Source organism: Mycteria americana, chromosome 1 (genome assembly GCF_035582795.1).
Source record: "Mycteria americana isolate JAX WOST 10 ecotype Jacksonville Zoo and Gardens chromosome 1, USCA_MyAme_1.0, whole genome shotgun sequence".
Classification (NCBI taxonomy): domain Eukaryota; kingdom Metazoa; phylum Chordata; class Aves; order Ciconiiformes; family Ciconiidae; genus Mycteria; species Mycteria americana.
This window is the reverse complement of record NC_134365.1, coordinates 149,365,835-149,386,317: the sequence shown is the minus strand read 5'-3', so window position 1 is coordinate 149,386,317 and position 20,483 is coordinate 149,365,835. Positions and strand designations below refer to the sequence as shown.

Below are 20,483 nucleotides of genomic sequence, written 5' to 3'. Positions count from 1 at the left end.
TTGTTATTCTGCTTTTGAAACTCTCGCTTCTAAAAAGCATCATTCCACAAGCAACCCTGAATAGTACAAAGATAACTGGGCTTTCCCCTCCCCACCCTACTTCTCATAAATACTTTGAGATCTGAAGTATAGTTTACCTTGCGTCCGTAGCGTACCAAAATCTAACATTTCTGTTGATGAATAGATTCCTGGTGCTTTAAGAAAAAAAAGAAAAGTTACCATTTTCTTATTATACTAAAAGTTAATTAAGCTGAATAACTTAAAAAAAAAAACCTAACAAAAACCAACCACTTTTCTACAAACCTGTTGTAACTTCTACTTCAACAGGGAGAATGATAAATTCTGTGTTGTCCGAGGCATTTGTTTTTATTCTAATGAAGGCTGTATGATTATCTGCTTCTCTTGAAGAAAAGCTGGCTCTCATCACTCCTTTTGTTTCATAGGGAGGTATTTCCTGATAAATAATCAAAGCACATCTATGAGAGTGCAGTAATTACAAAAAAAGCTGCCACACCAAAAAATTACAATAGAAGCATTGAATATAATTGTATTAAGAGAAAAAGCTGCAATAGCAGTAAGAGATAGGCTGCATGTTGTTAAAATTACCATTAAATTTAGTAAGGATAGTTGTAATCATCTAATATGACACTGATTAAAAATAGGTATATGCAAGAAGACTTTCACGTCCCATTTGATTAAGTTTTATGTATTAAAATTGTGGTAAAAAGACAGTAGACTAAATTGACAGAATCTACCAATAAACAAAATATATTCACAGAAATGTTATTGAGTGCAGTAACATCAAATATTGTTTTTGCGTATTCTAATTGTTTTTTCTCCAACGCAGCCACAAGGCATACAGTTTTGGTGCTAAACACAAATTGAAATAGTGCAGAACTGCAAGCAGCCAGAAGCTTGTGAAGCTGCAGGTTTATTAGTCACCAAGCAACTTACAGCAAAAAGTCAAAATGTGTTTCAGTTTCTGTACCAAGCCTATTCCATCAATTCCAATCTGCATTCAGGGTTTGAAAGACAACTCTTTCTGTATTTGCTGGACACAGCTGCAGTACAAGACTAGCTTCAGAACCACAGCTGAAATACTAACATTGCATATTCTTTCCCATCACATTACAGAAGGGCTAGGGAACTGGATTTTTTTTTCTTCTTTTCTTTTTTTTTTTTTCTTTAAATAGAAGATGAAAACCTTGATTTGAAATTTGGAGCTTCTTCCACTTTAAATGCAAATAAATATGACAGGAAGTAGGAATTTTTGATGAGTAGTCCTTGCATTGATTGATGTTGTATCAATTGACAGCTTCTTTCTTTTGTGTTTTTGATGAAGGAAACTGCACAGGATGTAATCCATATAGGTGCTGATTGTCTTATGCATCTTTTCTGTGCTTTCTGTAGTACAAACTCATACCAATCCATTCTGGAGGTCAAGCCATATTTTCCATGGCACAATGACTATTTTCTTTGAAAACTGTTGAATATCAAAGTAACAAATTTCAACTGCTACTACTTGGTGAGTCCCTAAACTAAGAAGCTTTCAAGTTCTGTTTTCACATTTATTCACAGACCTAACATAACACAGCTGTTCATTAATGTTTCAAAGGATGTGATTTGACTCTTCTGTATATGTAACCAGGGATCCAAGGTTTGTTGGATCCCTGAAGTAACTTTGAACAGTGATTACAAAAATACTCCTGTATACGCAGACTGCTTCATCCAATCATCTGGCATCAAAACAATTTTAGACAATGATGTACATCCATACGTCAAAGTATCATGACCATATTTCAAGTAGTTTCTTCTACTTTGCAGCTTTTTCTAACTGCAGTGCAGCTCTTTACATAGCCAATACAATGATATATCCGGCCGTTTCCTCCTACTGGTTTAATTTCTTCTAGTTGCCTTATAGTTTTGAAATACCAATGGTTGATATGAAAAACAAAAGGATTAATGCTGACTAGTATTAACCTAACTACCTTTCCATGCAATACACTGGAAGCTTTCACATGCATGTCATCATTGCTTGAACTGGCAACCTGGCCTAGAGAAGCTGAAAAGCTACATGCTCAAGAAACAGAACTACAAATAAACCAGACATTTAAAAATCTTCTGTTGTTTTGCTTGTGGCTCTAACATGTTTGTTATATACCTGCTAATGGCTACAGAATTCGACATTCCCCTTGAATTCTTTTGACAACAAGGAAGGGGCTTTCTTTGGAAGCAATGCTGTTTGACTAAAATGGTGTCAAAACATTATGACCTTCATTTTTTAAAATCCATTTTAATGTTTACATCTAACCCTCAGCATCTGCTTACGCTTTCCACTGCATTTTTTTAAATGCTTGTGATCTGTATTCATACTCGCTTGTTTGCAACTTTTGTATCTAAAACTAAGATACTGCCATTCTCATGGACTTTTTCCAGAAAAGCCAGGACTTAAGTTTTGTGATCATCCTTCTTAGCTCACTTGAAAATTTCCTGGCTTTACTCATTACAACAGATGTAACTGTCAGTGACTGCAATGATACACTTGAGCAAGAGACAAGTTTTGGAGCCCAATGACTTTAAAGTCTCTCCCAGACAAAAAACAGTCATCAAAAAAAGGAATAATTCTAATTAAAGAGGAAAGTAGGTTTTGCATCTAGTTGGACATTACCAACAGTGTGATATACAGCATGGAGCCAATACTTTACCTTCAGGATGCTTCTAAAATTTATTTCACTTAAAGGTATCAACATGTGTTACTTCAAAAGTACATTAAGCGAAGGACACAACAAAACAGATTTAATGGGCCAGACCGTGAGTCCATCCAATGCACTACCCCAACTCCAGCAGCAGACATGAAAAGTAAAGAGTAACTGCAGGGGATGCAGGTAGGAATATTTTCCAGAGCAGTTTCCAGCCACTCTCAACTCATGACCTAGGGATTTATTGCAGCTAGACACACTGCTGTTTTATTTAGTAGTCCTTAATAGATTAATAGATTCTTCTTCCCTAAGCTTGTTCCGCTGCTTTTTCAAGCCATGTATGCATTCATAGTGATTTGCAGGAAGGACTTTCTCAGTTAAAAAAAAAAATCCGTATATTTTTCCTGTGGGTTAGATCCAGCTCACAGGCCATCAGAAGGACTACATTGTCTTGAATGCTTAGGTAGGTGTAAATCATTCTGCTGGGAATCATCTTATTCCTCTCATTTCAAAAAAGCACAGCTCAATACAGATGGCTTCTTTTACTCAAACCTCTCCTTCAATTCCTATTACCATACAATTAATAGAGCCTGTTATTGTTTCCATTTTTATGGGGTATTTTTAATAATTACATGACAAGAAACAAAGATGGTAAAAAAATCCCCAAACATAAAATCATATCAAAACAAAACCTCCCCAAACAAGTACAATGAATGCTGCAAGACATGACTACTCACCCATAGCTTCCTTGTACCTCCTTGCTGACCTGTCGGAAGCTCTAAATGGAGATCACCTCCACTGGAATACATTTCTACCACCTGAGGTGGATAACAGGAAAATGTTAGCACTCAACTTTAAAGGGATCCTGTTTTAGTTATCAGGTATTATAATGTGCAATGGCATGGGTTAGCAACTATTTGACCACTGGAGTATCTTAAAAATTCATGATATAGCCTTTAATGATGATATAGCCATTTGCTAGTGCTATGCTTTATGTGCTTCCATAGCATTTCACAGTTTGTGGATCACTTAACAGAATCAGATCATGTTTATCAGTGGACTATTCACTTCTTGTTTGGTTAGGTACAGACATCAATCCTGCCTTAACATAAGAATGCTTGCCAACGTTACATACTAGGGTACACCGTAAAGACACCTTATGCTGTGCAAAACAAGCAGAAAGAAGCTAAGAGGCATGCCTGGATTAAAAGCACAAGATCTATTTTACTTTGTTTGCTTCAGTATTTTTCTTAATTACCAGTGAAGTTTAATTCTTTATTTTGCAGTAACTATGACCATTTTAAAAATGGAAATTCTACAGTAAAACCTCAGTTTAGCAAATTAAGGTATCTGTGAGCATAATCTACAATTTCTAGAACAACTGATTTGCATTTAAACAGGAAAAAAAAATATCAGAGAGTTTGCCTCAAATAGCTTTAAAGTTCAAACAGAATTTTAAGAAGTACCAAAATAAACAAAATTCCAATTTAATATCATAAACATAAATGAGCATTTAATGGTTTTCTCTTAGGCTCACCTGCAAAGGTTCACTGTGAGGGTTATGTATATTTATTATAGGAGAAAAACTGCTATTTACAGGAACTCGTGCCCCAATAAATGGGCGCAATCGATAAGGGTTCGGTACTCCAATGCCAAACACCTGGTTCAGAAAAAGAAAAACAAGCTTAAGTAGCTGTAATGTAATTGTTGCAGAGCATAACATATGTGCATCGATTTCAGTAATCTACCAAGTACTCTTTTCAACTAATTTTATAGTATACTTCTAACCAAACATTTAAAACCAGTATCATGCTAAAGCACTGAAATAAAGAAACTGGTTTAGTTTGCAGCTAAAGGGTATTTCTCATAGCTACTACTTACTTACACTGACATATTTAGAACACAGGAAGTCAAAATACCATCTTTGTTCCTGATACTCTGAAACACTAGATACCAGCTAAAGGTTAAAAAGATGTGAAATATCCTTTAATCATACCATTATGGAACAGACTATCTATATGGGAAGCGTTTCTGTTGTTGTTTTCAAAACATTGCCATTGTAAGAGGCATATTCTTTCAACAAGAAGATTTCTCTCACTTTTCAGACTTTTCAGACTCTCTCATCTGTCTGGTTTATCTTTCTGAATCTCAACTGAGTAATTTTTTGCCAGCTTAATGAATAACATTGTCTTGTCACTGGATCAGATGAGTACAGAGCTAAAGAATGAGCTAGATCACTGCAATGAGCCACTAAAATAACACACACAAAAAAGTTGTTGGGAGGATTTTAAACCCTACATAATTTCATCAATCTGGCTCACAGTACAGCCCTACAGATATTTACAGTGGTATACCTCTGTGTTACCACAAGCAGCAGGGATTGAAACTTTTTCAACTGGGCTGATAAAAAAAACACTATTGTGCAAATATCCTTGGATGGTTAAGCATGCCATAATAGATACTGCTCTGGTTGATTCACACTTCACAACTTTTTCTGAAAGAGTGTAATTCTCTTACCTGATAAGTAAATACCCCATGATTAGAAGTGTTAATAAATAAAGTGTTCTCTACATTTCCCACTACTCTTGCGAGGAAAACTACATCAAAGGACGTATTCCCTCCTGGAAGAATTTTCTGGAAAAAATAAAAGCAAGCAAACAAAGGAATAAGCAAAACGGTTTATTGAAGACATTCCACCCTGCGGATGAACAGTAGTTTTTGTGCTACAGAAGTTCTCTATGTGTTCTTTATGGAAAACTTAAGTTAGAAAGTCTACTGCAGATTTGGAAAAAAAAGAGTGGAGGTTTTAGACAAATAAAAATGTGTAACAAAGTAATAAAAATACCAATATTTTACAACTATTATCTAGGGCAGGATCATATTTAATTGAACTTTTGTGTTGAATTCTCAACTTAGAATTCAGCTTATCACAGAAGTATTTTGGACTGACAGTTTACAGAACATTTGGAGAAAGGCAATTCCTACAACATTTGTAAGTGAGAAAGGTTGCTTACAGACAGGTTTTCTGAAGTTTTTAGTGTTTACATGGCTCCTGCTAAGCCACAGTCCCTGCAGACAAAACTGAAACTAGAGGACTATATCTGACAGTAATGTGGTTAAGAGTTAATGCTGCTGACACCGTGCTTTTTAACTTGCAAGTTCCCATAACATGATTGCAGTAGTTATAAGTGCATTGGAGTGACTGCTCACACTAACACCACTTCACTGGACTTACAATTTTCAGAAAAATTATAAGAACAGCTTGTTCTTGTATGTGCTCTAAGGCAACGTACACTTAGTCACTTCAGCAACAAAGGACACCTGCTGTTAAATCGTCAGTTACAGTATACGCTTCCAACATAGTCAGAACTCCTATGCAATATTTCATTCCTTCTCTTCTAGTAGGGTTTGTGTGTGTTTCCGTTCTCAGTTCAAATTTGCTTGGTAACTGATATGAGATCAAGAACTACAATATCTTAATACTTTTAGGTTTGTAATTATCGCAGTAAGTAGCTCATTTAAAGAAGGGAGGGAAATCAAGCTCCCATTTGGGGTGGAGGAGGGGGAAGGAAAAGCTCATTTTGAGAAAGCAGAATAACTTACCCTATTTTGAAAAAATGATGCATGAAAATGTGATGTTGTAGCAGATATTGATACTAATGTAATTGTTTCTTCTGAGCTAGGGTTATGTAGGTAAACTTTTTCCATTTTTGGCATTCCAACTGGCCTGTCAAAACAGAGAATATTTTTAGTGTTAGAATTCTAGAAAATAGAGCACTGGGCTTTGTCCCATTAAACCAGATAGGAACATAACAGTGATAAACACTGACAATAGAACTTTGCATTAAATGTTTTTTCATGTAACATATGTAAATTCTACCTTGAGGAATTACTTAGTTAACGTCTTTTCCATTCTTTTATTGATTACTTTTCCTGAAGGCTTACCTAACATTGTATCATCCTCTAAAATGACACCTATCCAAAATGAAATTCTATTTTTCAGGTTTTTACTTCAGAATCAGAAGAGGCAAAGTTTTCTATTCCTGTGCTAGAACCTCTAAATAATTATCTTAAGTAAGGTTGCATACAGCAACTTAAAATAAATAGAGCACACCCTAGACAAAAGTCTAAGCACGATTTTTTTCCTGATAGATTGTAAGTAGTCTTACCCAGAACCCAGAATTTTTCTAGTATTATATTTCATAATATGCTCTACAGAATTAAGTACACAGACATGTGCAGCAACAACTATTTTATTTGTATATTGCATTTGAAGTCATTCCTTAAGGAAAAAAATAAGAAATAAGAGATAAATTCTAGAATTTAAGAAGTCTAAAACACAGAAGTCAAATAGTTGAACAACAGCACACTTCAGTAACAAGACATGCTAACAATTTATTCCACGCAAGCTTTAGACTTGTTCCTTTTTGCTTACAACAGCTGATGTGACAATAAATGCTTCAGTTTCAGCGATTATTTTTCAGACTTTGGTATTTCTTCAGAATTTTCTTCATGCCTTTTAACACATACGTGTTAAGCATCGGCACCAGAGTACTAATAAAGTGTGTAGATTACAATTTGCTCCAGACTAAATTTTGGAATTCAAAATAGTTAACTCTTAACTTTCAGGTTACACATATTCCATGTCGCACTCCCTCCCATGTCACCTGCTCCAAATGTTGCAAGGACCACAAAACTTTTGATAAGAATTACTATCTGTAGTACCTGAAGTGATGATGACCAATAACAGGCAGTTGTTCTGCCATCCTCAGTTAACTTCAACAGGCCAAATTAATAAGCGCTATTGTAGTTGCAGTTTTTCAAACCAGGGGCTGGGGTGGGTGTCTCAATAGATAGAGCTATGTAAGTTTGCTGTAAATTAAAGGTTGCATGGAATAGAGGATTTAGTGACAGTAATCAAACTATACTACAATTCACAAAGTGATTGCGGTATAGAACCTCCTACTTATGAAACATAGGCTGAACAGATAGATGCTAAAGACCATGATATTAATTCAAAGACACAATTATTAGCCTTCAATAAACTGCATCACCACTAACAGTAGAATATATCTGCACTCTACTACTGTAAATCTCTTTGCTTTGCTTGCTGAGTCCTCTTAATTTCATGTCTCCGTCAGCAAACACTTGTTCTTGATCCTTCTTTCATTGTAAAAAAAAAAAAAAAAAAAACAAAAACAAAACTCATTTTGACTTCTCTAACTTAACTAGTAATGAAGACAACAATTTCTCTCCTCACCTTTTAAAACCCATACAAAACCTAACATCCAGGTTAAGCTGTAACATAAAAGTATTCGTATCTGTTGCCAGTATACATGGGGATATTAGAAAGGGAAATGGTTTATCAGCTGTGATGTTTTGCATTAACTGCTGTAACTGCTACAGTGTTGATCAATGGAATCAAACAGTAAACCTATACACCTGTTCTCTGTTTGCTAGGGAAAAACTTACCAGACCAGAGGAATCTGAATGAGAGCCAGCCCTCCAAAGTTCCCCATCTCTACCCCACCCCCAGCAAAAAAACCCCAAAACACCCACCCACAAAGCACAACTGAGAAACGCATCTGCTGATACGGAGTTACCCAGCACCCCCTGAATTCTGAACCCACTGCTTCAAACACTCCTTCACTGACATCAGTACAGACAGGCTTGAGTATTTTATCTGCTTGGTAACTGTGAAAGGCACAACAAGCTACTGTAACAGTCAGCAATTTCACAGTGAATTCATTGTTTAGAGAAAGTGGTCATGCCTTAAACAAGTACTCTCTGATTCTACCAGCACAAAAAAAAAAAAAAAACCCCAACCAAAGAAACAGTAGTCCAACTCCTCCAACACTGCAGGAAGTTCTTTCAGTCTCTCCTGAGGATCAGCTGTCTGTTCCCTAGTTCTCACTGCAATTTCGCATTCTCCTCAGTGGAAGACATGCTCCCAGCACCTTGTTGCAACTCTTTTGCTTGCCACAGTGCAGTTTCTGGATACTTCTTTTCCCCAGAGCATTTTCAGTAGCTCCCCAAGAAGGGGAAACTATCCTCCTCCTCTATGACAATGCACTCCAACCAGTCTTCATACGAGGGGCTTAAAAGCCAAAACCAAGAAATCAAGCAGAACAGTTGCCACCAACCACAACAGCAGGAAGCGAGAGAAGACGAGGTAGATTTTAAGCACTGTGAGCTTAAACGACATGTGAGCTTAAATTACATGTGAGCAAACAACATGACTAGTGTATCACTTGTGGTCTCTACAGAGAACCAGCTGTGTACTGAAACCCTAAGATGTTGACTTAAGTGACACTTTTTATGATGCATAACGTGTGAAACACTACAAAGCCAAGAAAACTATGTTGAATGAACCAGTAATACTGAAGTGCCAGCCTGTTCCCGTCAGAAAGGTAGTCTGGAAGTAAACTCATTATCCCCAGAAATGTTTCAAATATTAACAATCTTTTAAGACCTTCATGCTTTCCAGTTCTGAAAAGAGGGGAATATAAGACAGTATATTTGAGAGGCTAAAGCCTATAAAAACAACTAGTAAGGAAGCAGCCATGACAGACATCACAGTTCACTAACTTCAAATTCCAGGCTAAACCACCACAGCATAATTATAGGTGATAAAGGCAGAAGTCACTAAAAAGGAATTCTGTTGCTAAGACTATATTTTATTTTACTATTTTGTTGACCATTCTGATTTTGAAAAAATGAGTCCATGTTTTGCTTATGTTTTGCTCAGATACAGCTTTCCTTCTAGTCTTTACACTTGATGTTAGCCAAATCTACATAAATAGGACAAACCTCACTTGTCTTTTCTGCCATCAGACATGGTAAAATCCAGGTAAAGCAGTGTGCACCAGACACCTTTAATGAACCTACATCCCAATCACATAAGGGATGCACTCCAGGCTGCAGATTATCAAGCCGCAATGATCTGCACAAGCATAGTGTTACCTGGTGCCAAATTTTACAACAGAATTTCCTGGAGCAGTCACAGCTAGCACTTTTCATTGCAAGAAGCTGGTACAGACACATACCTTCAGGCAAACATGAACTGTCAAAGCACGTAAGATTTTGCTCCCGATCTTTTGTCCCTGCATAATGCTGGGTCCACCTACACTGATAAAAAACAGATACCACAACCTAGATGAGAAGATGGTAATTAACAAGGGTGAGGTGCCTGTTCAAATGGGTGAAGAAGCCTCTGTTCACGTTCTTTACTCAACTCTTTCCAAAGTCTGAGTTAGTATCTGCAGTGTATTGTAAGTACATCCTTGTAATGGAATTCATTGCTGCTATAAGGATCAAGAGATAGATTCTTTTAACAAAGGAAACTAGCTCCTGCAAAGAGCTGGGGGGATGAGTCCTCGACTTATTGGCTCAAACTTAACTTGCAAAAATATCTAGCTACTCACTGTGACGCAAATATGGATTGAGAAAATGCCCTTTTAAAAGAGTAGTTATATTTTTTTCTTACTGCATATAGTTTAGACACCCCTGTAAAATGCTCGCTTGATTCATGAAAACTGATACAAATCTACTACTGAAAAGCAAAGGATATAAATTCAGCAGATACATTCTTCCTCTTCCATCTCCTATTCTTTCTAATGAGACTGGAGAAAGAACTGAAGTCAACCAAAAGCTTCCCACTTAGATTTTGGAATGCTGCGAATATAGATAAATATACTCCAGATTTAATTCAGGTAAGTTCCTCATGAATTTGAGAGTTTAACAAACACGTTTTCCCCTAAGTATTTTTTTCTTTTAGCATCTTTGGCAACTGCTGAAAGAATTATAAGACCAGTTGTGGCACAGCACATCAAAAGTTTCCCATGGGTTATATCAGTATCCTGTGTCAGACAGGGGTGAATAGCAGATGCCTAGAAGGCAACAGTGTAATAATGTGGAAAGCACACAAAATCAGGCGCCCAGAAAACTCTCCTAGCTTCTAAATATATGCAGCTTGGGAACTTCCTGAACCAATGCAAATGGTTCTCCAGTCAGAAGATAAGAGAGAGTGAGCTCCAACAATAAGAACTTGGGTGTTGACTTATGTATTCAGCTACTTTTAATGAAATGAAACAAGCTGGTCTTACAAGGTGTCCTAGTTTTGGCTGGGATAGAGTTAATTTTTTTCCTAGTAGCTAATACAGTGCTGTGTTTTGGATTTAGTAGGAGAATAATGTTGATAGCAACAACTAAAACATCAGTGTGTTAAGTAATGTTTACACTAGCCAAGGACTTTTCAGGTTCCCATGCTCTGCCAGGTGCACAAGAAGCTGGGAGGGGGCACAGCCAGGACAGCTGACCCCAACTGGCCAAAGGGCTATTCCATACCATATGACGTCATGCTCAGTATAGAAACTGGGGGGAGTTGGCTGGGGGCAGCGATCGCTGCTCAGGGACTGGCTGGGCATCGGTCGGCAGGTGGTGAGCAGTCACATCACTTGGGTTTTTGTTTTTCCCTGGATTTTGCTTTTTGCTCTTCTCTCTCTCTCTCTCCCATTTCGTTACAATTTTTTATCATAAACCACCACACAAGGTTACCTCTAGAGACTGAAAGGGAATGCCTTTTGTACCCCATTCTGAAGAAAATGCTAGTTCCTTACGTGAAGGAAGCCTGCATGATGTACGAGACTAAAGAATTAGTGACTAGAGATTCTTCCCATTTCACATGAAACCGTATCCCTCGCTGGTTGAGTGACACAGGCAAGTTGCTTCTTTAACTGAAGTTAAGAGTAACTGAGGCACATAAGTTTGAGAATGCAAATGTGTCTCTAACTCAGAAAAGCAAAAGAAAACAGAAGGGTTTTGGTTTTGTATATGTACTAGCCTATAGACCAATTGTTTCTCAGCTTCCAGATTTCACTGGCTTTTAACAAATCAAGAAAGTTCTTTCATATTACACTTGACAAAAAGATAGTGTCCATGTGTCGTGGTTTAGCCCCAGCCGGCAACTAAGCACCACGCAGCCGCTCGCTCACTCCCCCTCGGTGGGATGGGGGAGAGACTCGGAAGAGCAAAAGTAAGAAAACTTGAGGGTTGAGATAAAGGCAGTTTAATAGGTAAAGCAAAAGCCGCGCACGCAAGCAAAGCAAAGCAAGGAATTAATTCACTACTTCCCAGGGTCAGGCAGGTGTTCAGCTGTCTCCAGGAAAGCAGGGCTCCATCACGCGTAATGGTTACTGGGGAAGACAAACGCCATCACTCCAAATGTCCCCCTTCCTTCTTCTTCCCCAGCTGTATATGCTGAGCATGATGTCATGTCGTATGGAATAGCCCTTTGGTCAGTTTGGATCAACTATCCTGGCTGTGTCCCCTCCCAGCTTCTTCTGCACCTGGCAGAGCACGGGAAGCTGAAAAGTCCTTGACTAGTACAGCAACAACTAAAACATCTCTGTATTATCAACACTGTCTTCAGCACAAATCCAAAACATAGCCCCATACCAGCCACTGTAAAGAAAATTAACTCTATCTCAACTGAAACCAGGACACCATGTAACATACTAAACAGAGCAAATGCCCCATTTTATCTTAGGAATCTAATTTGGATCCCATACAACAAATCATACTTTTTCCAGTTAGCAAAACGCCATATACAAAACACCAGTAGTAGAGTCTTACCCAATCACGTCACCAACTGTGATTTGAATGAATTTAAAAGTGTAATAAATAATTATTTGCTTTGGCAGCATTTTGCAGTCTAGCATGACACACGAACAAAAACAGAGGTAGATCTGGACTAAATGTCAGTTTACTGTCAACAGTTTCTTATATTTAACAAAGTCAAAGGGAAATTAAAATTTCATTTTGCAACTTTTTTTTAAAAATTCCAACAATCTCAAACTCTCACACATTAGGAGTGTATCGAATGTACTGTGTAAACATTTGGCTGCAGATTATAGGTACTTTACATGTCCTTTCACCATTTGTAAACATACTTGTTTAAAATGTAAGAAAACTAGCGATTTGGATAAACTCTCATTGCTAAAAGTCTCCGCTATTTATTGTGAAGATGTTAAGAGTTCTTGGAGAAAACAGACCAATTTGCTAAACTTCCCATCCTCTCGTATTACTTCAAGTAACATAAGGTCTCAAGACCTGCAAAAAGGTCTCAAATATTTGAACATTACCAAGCAATTGCTTTCAAGGCCAGCTCAAGCTTTCATAGAATATCCTGCCAAATACTAGAGCTCACAAACAAGAAACATGAAAACATTACAAAAATCCCCTAAGGAAAACATTTCAAAGGAAATGCAAACCGAGATTGTTTATCAACAGAAAACCAAAAGACAGATTTTTCAGAATGCTGTCCTACACACAAGAAAACTTTGTCTAGAGAATGGGAGCTTGCTTAAATTGAGTGAAGCAATAACTTCCATTCACCACAGAAGCGTACATTGATCAAGGATTAAAATATTACTTTTGCTAGAAGTATCATTTCATACATTACCAGTCATTTCTATAAAGCAGGGGTAAGATGTCAACTTCATCTTTAAAATAATTCCACATTTTAAAATTTTGATGGTAAGCAGCTCTAGTTTATGTTGTGTTAGTATCCTAAAATACTCAATACCCAAGTGCTCCATTACCAAAAGTCACTTACACCAAAAATTTAATTTTGAAGAAGTTACAAACTTTACTTTTGATATAGTCAGAGTTGAATTAACACAGACGAAGGCAATGTATCAAGATCTATGAAGATTCAAGTTCTCCCACAAAGCAGGTGCAAGAACCAAATATAAACTGCCCTGCAACAGTATTCTTCAGTCTTCACCCAGATGGGCCACCTGCAAGGGCTCTAATATGAAGACTTGTCTCAAACACAGAAAGCCATGTAGGTAATGACTGTTCTGCCAAAATAGCCTCTGAGCAACCAATTCCCAAAGCTATGGAAGACAACATAATGGTTACTGTTTGTATGTCAGAACACCTCAATTATTCCATTCCCATTTAACAACAGGGGAGAGTAACAGATTAAAAGAGAGATCACAAGGAACAGAACGCAGTTAAGAATAAAGGCAGCCTGTTCTGGAGTTGGGTTTGGGTGGAGGTTTTCTGCTTGTTTGTTTTCTTTAAAGCCCCAAATCTCCGATATCCAACACATTGCAGAATTTGTTCCAGAGGAAGACTGGTGTTGCTTCAGAAAGACAAGCAGGAGGCTTTCACATTAAATAACCAAATGAGTATTCCACTTAGTCCAAGCAGTCTCCTGGAGCAGTGATATAGGAGAACCTGTCTCAGTTCCACCCCATTCCCAGAGGCTTAATGTATACAGAGAACATTTGGGATCTCTTCAAGTGAGCTAAAGATTTGCATATCCTAACATACAGCATACATTTCCTTTGATAAATGTGAGATTACCTGGACTGCCCTCAAAGTGGTAGAATATGGTAGTGTTTATTTTACATTAAAACAGCATTAAAAAACCCCCCAACTGTTATAAAACAGAAGTATAAGGCCATTGTAATCTCATCTCCAGATGGAACACAGGGAGTGCGCCTGCAGCACTTATTTATCAACTTAATACTGATTTTTATTTTCTGAGATCCCTAGATAAAATAACTTTTAATAAATACTATCCCTGCTCAAGTTGGCATGTTTTTGAAACATCTGATTAAACGCGCACACCCTCAGTAGACCAAAAATCTCACAGGAAGAATGGGTTAGCTTACAACTGAAATTAAATATTGCAACTTTCTTTAGCCTAGGAATGACACATGTTGACAGCTCAGCATAAACATGAACTTTGAACAAGCTTGCTCTACTAAATGCTACATGCTACCTGTTAACAAAACACTGTTTAGGTACAATACTTATTCAGAAACTAAATATGCATTTCTTGCCTTTCCTAAAATCCATTATTAACAAAGGAAGAAAAGCCAGAATTAGAATGTGAAAACCCTGTCTATTTTAAAAGGCAAAAAAACCAAAAGCTTAAGTCTGCATTATTTGACTTCCAAGGTGCTTGGCACCTGCAGCTTGTTCCCACCATAAGGTTGAGTTACTCAGCATTTCTCAGAGTTGGTTCCCTTTTATTTAAATGCCTAAGTACAGATTTTAAACTGAACTTTGAGGCTCCATATCTAAACCTTTTCTAAAACTGTTTTTGACATCTTACTAAAGTTTTAATAAATCAGAAGATGATTTCTGCCCAAGATTATGACCTAAACTACAACAGATAAATTAATTATCATATACTGTTAGAAAAAAATAAACGGAATACATCATGAACCAAGATCTAACACACAGGTTCCCTATTTCAACTGATAGAAGGCAGCGATCCCCCAGTGCAGTTCTGCATTTATTGTACAGAGCCCTTCCTAAGTAAGAGATTTGCACTACTTTAACAGCGTACTAGGTCTACACTATTTCTTCAACACTTTCAGCACCACAAGAACAGCTTACATAAAAAGCCAAAATATAATGAAGAACAGCTTAAAGTATTTATGATACTGTCTGGGATCTATTTTTAACAAACACACAAAAAAAGGCATCTTTGGAAATCCACAAAGCAAAGAAGCACATATAGCTTTCTTCAGATGAGCATGCAAACTATAGATGACCTTTAAAAGCAAGGTATTTCAGAGCACATCAACAAAACACTTTATTCATACTAGAAAAAGGCATGTAAAACACATTTCAAATGTCAAATTCTGTAATTATTATGAACTGAAAACTCTTACAATTTTAAGAGAAAATAACTTAAAACCAAATCAGTAGGTAAGCTTACAGTAACTTTAACAAGGAGCAAACTGTTCTACAAGTTTGAGTTTGTACTGCACTCACCAGTATAATTTGTTAACTATAACCTAACTTTTGTTATAGCAGAGATGCAGTAAAGCAGGGCCTACGACTAGGTATTTTACTATTCAATTTAGAAGCTCAATATCCTCTTACCTAGGACCAGTTACTGACATTACAAAAAATACACACAACATCAAAAGCTAGAGATTTGGAAATTTTGAAGGAAAAAGGAAGAGCAGACAGAGTGATTTATTATGTCTTTACTCAAAAGTAAAAGTTACAATTTTGTTAGACTGAGCACAAATAAATTCTGTAAAATGAGGCATTTTCATATAGCTTTGCTATTTAGTGGGATTACATTTTTTTTTTTTTATATAAATGTTATTTCTGGAAAACTACTCTGTGCAAACAATATACAGTTACAGCCTCTCTTCTTTCAGAAACACAGAAGTATACACCATGTCACTACACAGGAGCTTCCTTGCACATCTCTGTAGTCACGACACTGTACAATCATCTTTCCTACAGACAAGGGGTACTATATTAATAATCCATGGCTTATCTGTAAATAAAGCAGCCTTTCATCCAGCAGCAGTGCTGGCTGAGGATGGGGAAAGCAATACTGCGCTAAGGCACACCTGGGCTGTTTTCTTTCTTCTAGGTTGAACTGTTAACAAAATGTTTGAAATGTCCTCACTGCATTGTGTCAAAGTACCAATCATGCACAGAGGCTGCATCCATGTACACCAACTCCAGAACTGATTTTGACTGCTGGCAAGAAGAATGATTGTAGCTACCTACACACAGTAACCAGTTACTGGTAAGAAAAGTTAAAAGACAGAAGTAGTTCTCAGAGGAACTGATTACAAACAGGTACTTTGTTGAAATTGTTAAACTTCCTCCTCCCTTTCTTTTATCTTTTAGAGAAGTCACAAATACATTTGCTGTAAACCATTACATTCAGCAATTGAGAACTGAAACAGCAACCAGCTGCAAGGTGGAACATGGAGCTAGATTCCTGGACACTTGGACGCTTGTTCTCCTTGAGGCTATATTTTCACAACTCTACATTACTGTTCTAGTAACTGCAAATCCACTGACAAAGGTTTTTTGCCACCAAAGCAATAGTAAAATGGACATGCTAGAGCAGTTGGTCTCTGACATGGGTTATGTACAACCAGAAAGGTAATCTCACCTCAGTTCATTAAGTTCTAGACTTAAAACTGTTTCCACTCTGCCGAGCAGCTGTACAAGTACCTAAAAAGTAAGTACAAGTACATACACTACCCAAACCATGGCAGCTGACAGGTCGCTACATGCTATTTAGGACTGAGTACACCAGCTCTCTGGAACGAGTAGGGATACTTGTTCAACTGCACTTAGGAACAATCTATCAATGCAATTTATGTATATAACCTTCTCCATCAGTTTTAAATGCTCTTGAGATGCTTTTTTCTATTTGTCTAACTAAACAGATCAAAAGACTTTTCAACTTACTGTTCATGGAAATCCAGCATTGGTGGCTCAAACCGGAGAGGTCGGCAATTTCCCCGATATAGGGATACACTGCAAGAGAAATTAAAATGCTGTAAAAGGTATTGTTAAATGATACATTTTTGCTCCCTTCCCACCTCAAATTGCCCTTTCTTAGCAAAACATTCATTAATACTAATAATAGAGCAACTAATTCAAAAGAAGAGACCGCCTGACAAACTTGTCCAGTCAGGATACCATAATTTTAGCAGCCACTTAACATGATTATGTGGTGTCTCCAAGAAAGATTATGCAAGAGTACATATCTTGGAAATGGACATAATTGAAGTGTTAATTTTCCTCTATACAGTGATGGCTAAGTGAAACAGTAAGGTAAATAGGTTTATATCATCTTTCATAGCAATATCCAAACATCTTCCTCAATGTATAACAGTAATTTACATACACATCATGAGCTTCTCTAGCTACATCTATACTAGTACTTAAACAATCTTGGACCCATTTGATGGTACTGAGGCCACATGGGAGAAAACAGCCCATGTCTATACTGTTAAAAACTCATAATCTCCAAAAGACAGCTACTCTGCTCTAGAAACATTCCTTAGCTTTGCCCATACTAACCTCCCACTGGGAACTCTTTAGGAGAATGCTAGTAGGTGAAGACTAAAACTTAAATACCACTCAAACAATCCAGCAGTGAAGACAACAAAGTATCTGGAAACATTCTCTACTACTGCTTATTTTACCAGTACAGTTATATAGAGCACAATCAATAACCCACAACATAAGTTACAAAAAAAAAACACCCCCCCCCCAAAAAAACCCCAAAAAAACAACAACAAAAAAACCCAGTTTCATTGACTGAAACATTTTCTTATTCAGAATGATGTGATTGTGACCACACTTAAGTATCTCTAATTCAGTAACACTTTATTTTGGGCTGAGTAAAAATTATATTCATACAATAAACCATAAAACAGGGACACAATAATGTAAAAGAAATAAACAGGAAAGGCTAAAGAATGGCTCAAGATCAATGGCTCCTGAATGGCTCAAGACCAATGGCTTTCTTTTTCCTTTGAATGCTTTTGTTACTGATATTAAAATAGCACTCTTGTTTTAGATCCTTGTTTTCTGACTTTGTATCAATCCTAGATGCCCAAAGACAGAGCTGCAGCCACATGTCCTGGGTAAGCAAAGCTGCTCCACAAACCCAGCCAGGGCAGCAGAACCACCCAGTTCTGCCTCAACAAAGGGAGAAGACAGGAGGTGGAAGATGCCCTCAAGACAGGCACATGTGGCTCGCCTTATGAAAGCCGAGGCCTTGAACTCAATCAATCTAATTCCATCCAGCACACTTCCAGGAAAACTAATTATTGATCAAATTCAGATGTCTTTCCATACTCCAGAACCACTTCAACAAAGAAGCTATTTACAGGAATAAAAATTTAAGAACAGGTATGAAATCTTAACTGTATTCTCTAATAGCACAGATCTCGGCAACGACAACAGTGTAACAAATCTACAGCTTTTTCTTATAAAAATACAATGTCTCAATGACTCTAGTACTCCACAACTGAATCTTCACACTTCAAGTATAATATATGTGTAATAGGGAGATCTATTCATGCTGATCGATCTACATCTCTCTAAGTTTGGATGTCAAAGCATCTTCAATACTATTTAGAGCTTAGTCGTTAAAAATAGCTTTATCCACATAATAGAAGTAAAACACTATTGGGGCAAGAGTAGGCATACTACAGTCAGGTTTAGTGTATACTTATATGTGTGTGTGCGTGCGTGTGTGTGCATGCACATGGATGTGTACACATGTGTGTACATACAGATCACAAAACAACAGAAGTGAAGGTGTAAGACACACTAATAGGAAGAACTGTATTCAAATCTACAGAAAATTATAATTCTTGCTACTATTAAGTGCTGCTGTGACTCATTACAGTTGTTGAATAAGAGAGAGCTTGGATATACCTTCTCGGGCCAAAATCAAACCTCATTGAACAAGTGCTCAACAAAATGAGGTTTACAGAGACACTGGACATCAGAGAATAAAGTTGGAAAATTATATTAGCAGTGACATTTTGAAAGGATAAAACACGTTGATAATAAGTCTTCAAGCAATCATCTCACTTTTCAAAGTTTATGGTCCAATTTTAAAAACCATTTAGAGTGCATTTTTAAACTGAAAAGGACAAAAAGCTCATGTACCTCCATTGTCACGATAACACTAAACAGAAACTACTCTTCAATAATGATTCTTAAAATAGTTCTGTCAATTTCTTCCAATTTCAAAACTCTGAACAGTCAGCCAGCATCTCTTTTTTTATTGGTTAATTATTGGTAAAAGACATATCTATTCCTTTTATGGAAAAGTTATCAGAAATATTTATAGTATTTACAAAATGAAGATAATGAAGATCTTTATTTCAAATGCATTGAAAATACAGTCAAGAGTAATTTGACCTAACTTGAACAATCAGGACATACACAATTCTCCACATACATGAAAAGTTTAAGCAACATTTTCTCAGACTGCATAGCTATATTATCCTGGATAGCCATTTAGACAACACAGAATTTTTAAATGGCTAAAGTTTGGTAAAGGCAGCTACATTATAATGAATGCCAACTATTAGAATAAAAGTAATAACTGTAAGAAGATTCAAATGGGAACAAGTAATATTGGAATTCCCAAACTTAGCCTACTGAAAGGCTCAACATGAGTCAACTTGCAGCAGACTCACAAAATGATGATAATGTCTGCTCTGCTGGGCACTTGCTCACTGACAGCTGGATACACCCATGGGTAGGGCAACTTTACAGCATAATGACGTTTAAGTTAATTACTATTGTATGCACATAGAGCTATGGCTCCTGGTCTTATATCAGAATTTAAACATTTTTCTTTCCCTACCCCTCCAAGTTTTCTAACTTTCAAAGTCAAGAAGAACAACATGAAAAGGAAAAGGTGCATCAATGAGAGAGGACTACTGACATCTGCCAACAAGCTCCAGCAGACCAAGAATTGGCCAGGAGTCATCTGAACCTATGAAGTTTCAGGAATGACTAGTGATTTAAGATGGTCCCAACACTTTTTCCCTTCTACAAGAATTTTGATTTTAAAAGTGAGACTTGAGAGTAAACTACACACAGTCCCTGGCATGATCATTATCCTTGCCGTACCATCCACTCTGTCATCCAAGTGAGAGGGCATTTACCTCAACTACTAACTACTGCACTGCTACTACTACCCAGAAGCAACCTACTACCAGATGCAATTCAATGAAGTGCAATTTCATGTCTCAATAAAGTTAGTCAGAGATGCAGTTATAAAGATGGTCAAAATATCAATGCCTGGAAAGACTGTAGGTGATATGGCTGTCCATCTGTGCTGAGACACAGTCTTCTTCTGTCTAAGGACGTTCTGCAGCATAATGTTTTGCTGTTTATCATAGAGTACTAGGCATTCATAATTTTAAATAATCTGTGCACATCTCTGCATTTGGAGATAAAGAA

The 20,483-nt window shown here is 37.0% G+C and overlaps 1 protein-coding gene across 1 annotated transcript in view; it reads right to left on the bottom strand.

The window, feature by feature from the left end:
* Positions 1 to 20,483, bottom strand: part of TMEM131 (transmembrane protein 131) — a 111,947-nt gene that overhangs the window by 53,593 nt on the left and 37,871 nt on the right. The window contains exons 4-10 of the mRNA XM_075523705.1: positions 16,953 to 17,021; positions 6,303 to 6,426; positions 5,217 to 5,333; positions 4,237 to 4,359; positions 3,437 to 3,517; positions 304 to 454; positions 138 to 194 (exon numbers count right to left, since the gene is read on the bottom strand). Of these exons, the coding sequence (XP_075379820.1) occupies positions 138 to 194; positions 304 to 454; positions 3,437 to 3,517; positions 4,237 to 4,359; positions 5,217 to 5,333; positions 6,303 to 6,426; positions 16,953 to 17,021 (722 nt within the window). The remainder of the gene's footprint in view (positions 1 to 137; positions 195 to 303; positions 455 to 3,436; positions 3,518 to 4,236; positions 4,360 to 5,216; positions 5,334 to 6,302; positions 6,427 to 16,952; positions 17,022 to 20,483) is intronic.